This window comes from Triturus cristatus, chromosome 7, assembly GCF_964204655.1.
Source record: "Triturus cristatus chromosome 7, aTriCri1.1, whole genome shotgun sequence".
NCBI classification, from domain to species: Eukaryota; Metazoa; Chordata; class Amphibia; order Caudata; family Salamandridae; genus Triturus; species Triturus cristatus.
This window is the reverse complement of record NC_140590.1, coordinates 1,174,439,509-1,174,445,508: the sequence shown is the minus strand read 5'-3', so window position 1 is coordinate 1,174,445,508 and position 6,000 is coordinate 1,174,439,509. Positions and strand designations below refer to the sequence as shown.

Below are 6,000 nucleotides of genomic sequence, written 5' to 3'. Positions count from 1 at the left end.
TCGTACTTACACTGTTGTGGTGGGAGTACGCTCCATACGTACGTGGGTGAGGGTACGGGTCGTACATACACGGTTGGGGTGGGGGTACGGTACGTACATACACGGTTGGGGTGGGGGTACGCTCCATGCATACGCTGGTGAGGGTACGGGTCGTACTTACACTGTTGGGGTGGGGGGTACGCTCCATACGTACGCGGGTGGGGTACGGTTCATACTTACACTGTTGGGGTGGGGGGTACGCTCCATACGTCCGCGGGTGAGGGTACGGGTCGTACTTACACTGTTGGGGTGGGAGTACGCTCCATACGTACGCGGGTGGGGTACGGGTCGTACTTACACTGTTGGGGTGGGGGTACGGTACGTACATACACGGTTGGGGTGGGGGTATGCTCCATGCATACGGGGGGTGGGGGTACGGGTCGTACATACACGGTTGGCGTGGTGGTACGGTACGTACATACACGGTTGGGGTGGGGGTACGCTCCATGCATACGCTGGTGAGGGTACGGGTCGTACTTACACTGTTGGGGTGGGGGGTACGCTCCATACGTACGCGGGTGAGGGTACGGGTCGTACATACACGGTTGGGGTGGGGGGTACGCTCCATGCATACGCGGGTGGGGGTACGGTCCGTACATATCCGTACCCACACTGTGGAATGCTTGTACGGGCCGTACCCAGGCCTTTGCCACGTGGGTACAGCCGTCCCGCCATTGTTGGGGTGACGTAGGTGTGGGCATGGTACGACTCTTACCCACGCTCTTAAGGCGTGGGTACGGGACGTACCTGTATTGTTGTGTCGCCGGTTCGCGTCGTCAGGCACTTCCGTTGTGGCGGACGCTGGCTTTGCTGGACACGCCCCCACCCCCTCATAGTGACCAGGGCCTGGGGGTCAGGTATGTCCAGGGCATGTGTGCTGTGTGACTTTGGTGGGGGTTTTGTGGCCTGCCCCTGGTCTTGCCCCCCCCCTTTCCCCCCTCCCTTTGTTGTTCTAACCTTCTGCGGCGTCTGCGTCCGAACCTGTAGAGGAGGTCGACTGCTATGAGGGCCGGGATGACACGTAGGTTCGGGTCCATGTCTGTCCGTCGCGTACAGGTACTCCTTGGTCGCGTCGTACTGATTTCCCGGCAGTTTTTGGCAGCCGGAAAATATTCTCCGTGCGGGATGACGTCGGTGCGAATCGTAATTCCTGGTTCGTGAATGGCAGGCTGCGTGCGTCCCGACGTCACGTCGGCGCTTTCCCGGATCTTATTTGTATGTTTATTTTCGTTGGTCGGGGTTTTGTACGAATCGTACGGAAATGGAGTTTCCGTGCGATTCGTAATTCCATGTTTGTATATTGTTACGACCGGGTACGCGTCGGACGGAGAATATGCTCCGTCCGACGGTTTGTACCCGGTTTTTACCGGATCGTAATCGGCACCTAAATGTCAAGGCAAGGCTGTTTTCAATTTTGAATTTATGATTGGTGTTTTCTAAGGTGTATGTAACAAACTGTAATGCAGCGTTTATGAGGTGTAGTTTTAAGCAGCCATTTTGTTTTCTATCCCTAAACACAGGACTTACCGGCAATAACCATCACCGACTCAGAAATGCTAGCCTTGTAAGCAGGTATATGTATTTAGAGTTGTGTAGTTCTGAGTAGTTTTTGTACACGGCTGTCTCAGTAGCTCTGCTTTTCTAATTGTATTCTCATATATGTATGTTTTTATAGATTATAATACCAATGTACAGCTAAATCTTGATGATATAAAGCAGTACCTGGGGTCTCAAGACGCGTCGCAGAGTGTGCAGGATACAGTGGTTCTTTCAGGTAAATCAAAAAATGCCATGTTCTTTAAACTGCCTAAAACTTAGACTTTGTTAGACCAAAACCCCCCGGGGCGTACTGTAGGAGGGCTCCTCAGAAGAGACTGCTAAGGCCTTGTTTATACCACAAATGTGATTATTCTTTTTTTCTTTATAGGGTCCTCAGAGTCATGCACGGCCGACGCCGCTTTGCCAGAGGCTGCACAGCCGACAAAAGAAAAACCGCTAAAGAGGAAATCTTCAACATCTGGAAATGGACCGGTGACAAAGAAAGGAGCTGGCAAAAGACCTCTAAAAGGTGTGTTTTACAAAAGGGTGCAAAAAGAAGTAGAGGGGATCGCCGTGTAGTAGGGGTTGTATAAAGGGGGGTGTAGAAATGAATGTGCTGGGATGTCTGTGGGTAGTGTAAGCATCTTCTCCATGGTTCTTTTGAACGGCTCCTAGAATGTAAGATAAAAAAAAATATATATATTAGAAATAAATAAATAAATAAAATATTAAAAATAATAATCACATTTGTGGTATAAACAAGGCCTTAGCAGTCCCTTCTGAGGAGACCTCCTACAGTACGCCCCGTAGAGGCATCTTCCTGTACAAAAACGATACCATGAGGCGTTTTCCTCTTTCTGCATGTTCTGCACATGGAAAGATGAAAAAACGAGGAGAAATGAACATATTTCTCCTCTTTACTCCTCACCTCAGGAGGAGTATGGATTTGATACCCCCCGGTTTACATTTCTTTGTAAATCTGGGGTGGCGTTCAATTCCATTGGTGATGCATGGGAAAACCCACTGCAACACCCGTGGAACCCCTCCCGGGCGCACAGTGAGGTGACACAGCGATTTGCTCTGTTCTGCCTCACTAATGATTTATGAGGCCACATAAAACAACACAGGGTGTCTTTGCGTGGCTTCATAAATCATTATAAGAGACCTGCATCACGCATGTACCATTTTACATTGTGCAAAAGTGATGCAGGGCTCTCATAAATAAGCCCCTTAATAAGCAATTTTCCGTTTTATCAGTGCAAATGTTAGAATAATGTGCAAGTACTTCTAATAACCACATATGGGTACCAAACGAAAAAAAGCTTTTGCTTGAAAGGGATGTGAAAAGTAGAAGCGGGCAATAGGAATTTGTAAGGGCTTCATCATTTTGGCTCTTTGGCTAGCATGTAACATGTACCAATACACTGCTAAAATATTTATGAGTTAAAAAAAATTATATTTAAAATCCGTCTTAGAAAACATGGATAAATGCAAGGAGTTAAAATACATGGTGCGCTATCTACTTGCAGTAGAGATGGAATTAAGAGTGAAAGAGATAACTCACCCGACTCCCTTTACGTAACTGTCAAAACAAATCCTAGTTGCTTGCTCATGTATACCTTGAATGTCAGATCGAGGCAGCCATAAGGTATCTTGAAACCGCACATGCCACCAATCGAGAGCAATCTGTCATTAAAATCCTAAGTGCCTCCAGGCGCCTCCTAGTCCCCAGTTTCCTAAACAAGAGCAATAACCTTTTTTTTATCTAGGCTTCTAGGAACCAGGAGCATTTCAAAAAAATAAAATAACGTTTTTAGAAAAGAGTGAAAAGCATTCAGAAATAGAGAGCCAAACAACGAGCAAAACTACTGCATTGGGGTGTACCTAGTGTGAGACTTGGTTTGCACATATTGACTAAAGGAGATGCACACTTTTAGTAACTAAGGGTCTGATTTAGATTTCAGCGGCCCGGTTTCTCCATCACAAGTGTGATGGATACCACGTCTATCTTATTGCAAGTACATTATATCCTATGGTACTTGCAATACAGTGGACGGGATATCCGTTGCGTTTGTGACGTAGTAACCTTCTCGACCAAATTCTAAATCAAAATCACACCCTAAGGGCCAGATTTATCAAGCTTTAGCATCACCATTATGCCACGCAAGAGAGGACAAGGGTGGCGCAAAACCTACATGAGATTTAATAAGCCACGTAACGCCAACTTGTGTAGCTCTGAGTGGCCAAATAAATCTAGAGTAATGCTACACAGTGCAAATCGCTGCATTACATTACTCTGCCCCAGGGAAGCATTCCATGTAGAGCATGGGTGTTCTGATGAATCCATCCATGGATTTTGGTGCATTCCCAGATTTACTATTAGTGGTAGACCTGGGAATGTGTTGAAATGTTACACCTCCCCAGGTGAGGCTTACAATAAGGAGAAATATCTTTATTTCTCCTCATTTTTAGGTCGAGCCTAATCAGCTCGCAATCGCTGCTTAGGAGTGATCTCTTGGAATCGGTCTGTACTTTTTGGAAAACTCGTGCATGTACTGCACTGTTTCCAATGAGCGCTCGTGTATGTATGGCATACACCTTGCGGGAGCGAGCAACGGCGCCATCTGTTTCCAATTATCGTGCCCAAGCTTGTTTCCATTTTCCTGTCTCGCGGTCGCGTTAATTGGAAACAGATGGCGGTCTTATTATCTTTCACTTTTGTGCTTTTCTCGTCCACGCGGCGGCGCTTGCAATGCCTTCCTGTTTATGTGAACATCCTCAGTATCTTTTTTTGTTTTTTTTTTGATAGTTAATCAGGTATCAGAGCGCTTTACACAAGCACCAGTTTCGTTACAGACGGACACATTCATTTTTTTAGGCACGGGGAGATTAATTGATTTGCCCAGAATTGATGTTGAGCATAGTAGCCGAGACTCGAACCCAGTTCCCCAGCTTCGAGGTCGACCGCTCTAGCCGTAGGGCTACATCCTCTCCTCTTGTCATTGAACTTGTCTGCCTCTCTTCCCTTATTTCTCCTGCCATAGAGCGTCTGCACTCACCCCGCCCAAGATCCTTCCTTTGTCTTGTCTCCCTTTCCAGCCCAGCTGTTAAATCCACCCTATTGTTGATCACTTTGTTTGCATGCATAGGTCCACTGAAGGGCAACTTTGGGCAGTGTGTTCAGGCGCAAGCTCGAGTATTGCGGGCTCGCGCCAGTTTGTTGATCCGTTTCTTAGTTGCACAGACTGCCCCTTGCCCCTCCTACCAGCCGGAAGCGGTCCCGCGCCACACAGCCGCAGGCAACAGAGCCCAGAGACTTGGAAAAAAGCGGCTTGGGGCAAGGAAAGAGTAGTCCCCGGAAAGGAGGAACAGTCAGCGCACAGGCGCATGGAGTAGCTGTGGGAGACCCGAGGCATGGAGCAGAATCTCAGTGACCTTAAAGAAGACAGTAGCTCCGAGGGCACCTGGGGCATGGGAACCTGAGGGGGGAAGCAGGCTGTCCAAGACTAGAGCTAGGCACGGCAAGAAGCAGAGGTGCGTGAGGAGCGTGGAAGACTGCGATGCATGACGCACACAGGTAAGGCCTTAGGTAAAGTTGGCATCTGGTGGTACCGCACATCACTGCCTCCTCCATTCCACCCCACCCCTGAAATGCCCCGCTTCTCTCATCTGCAGACTGCTACTGAACTCCCATCTTCTCATGCAATTCCTAACTATACCAGTTGCACGATATTCGCCATCTCTTTAAACTCCCTGCGGTCAATTCTCAAAGCCATTTTGCACTTCTTAAAGTAATGCTCCTGTAATACTCTCGTAGCGCTCATTTACATGCTGTTGATTACATTTGTGAATTGGACCCAAAACATCTAAAGTAGGAATAAAATGAGCATGTTAATGGAATATTTGTATAGTTAGCGCAAATTAGTGCTCTATTTGCTGCTTTAGAGTGGTGCTGTAAAGGGGTACTGTAGAGTAGTGCTGTAGAGTGGTGCTGTAGAGTGGTGCTGCAGAGTGGTGCTACTGAGTGGTGCTGTAGAGTAATGCTGTAGAGTGGTGCTGTAGAGTGGTGCTGCAGAGTGGTGCTACTGAGTGGTGCTATAGAGTGGTGCTATAGAGTGGTGCTGCAGAGTGGTGCTGCAGAGTGGTGCTGCAGAGTGGTGCTGCAGAGTGGTGCTGTAAAGGGGTACTGTAGAGTAATGCTGCAGAGTGGTGCTGTAGATTGGTGCCGCAGAGTGGTGCTGTAGAGCTCTTCAATATAGCTTAAAAACTTTGCCAAAGATATCGCTCTGGCCAAAAACGTAAAAGATCCCAAAGGCGAGGCCTATTGGCTATGTCAATGCTTGTTCCTCTTTCTATATGTGCTGCATTCTTCAGCACACACAGAAAGAGGCAGAAAGAGGAAAATGCCTCTCAAGATTGTTT

General features: G+C 47.8%; 1 protein-coding gene across 1 annotated transcript in view; it reads left to right on the top strand.

Annotated features, from left to right (window-relative positions):
* Positions 1 to 1,661: 1,661 nt before the first annotated feature.
* The window catches only part of LOC146811366 (uncharacterized), a 41,786-nt gene continuing 37,447 nt past the window's right edge, over positions 1,662 to 6,000 (top strand). Inside the window, exons 1-2 of the mRNA XM_085618480.1 lie at positions 1,662 to 1,813; positions 1,967 to 2,107. Of these exons, the coding sequence (XP_085474606.1) occupies positions 1,699 to 1,813; positions 1,967 to 2,107 (256 nt within the window). The 5' untranslated portion in view covers positions 1,662 to 1,698. The remainder of the gene's footprint in view (positions 1,814 to 1,966; positions 2,108 to 6,000) is intronic.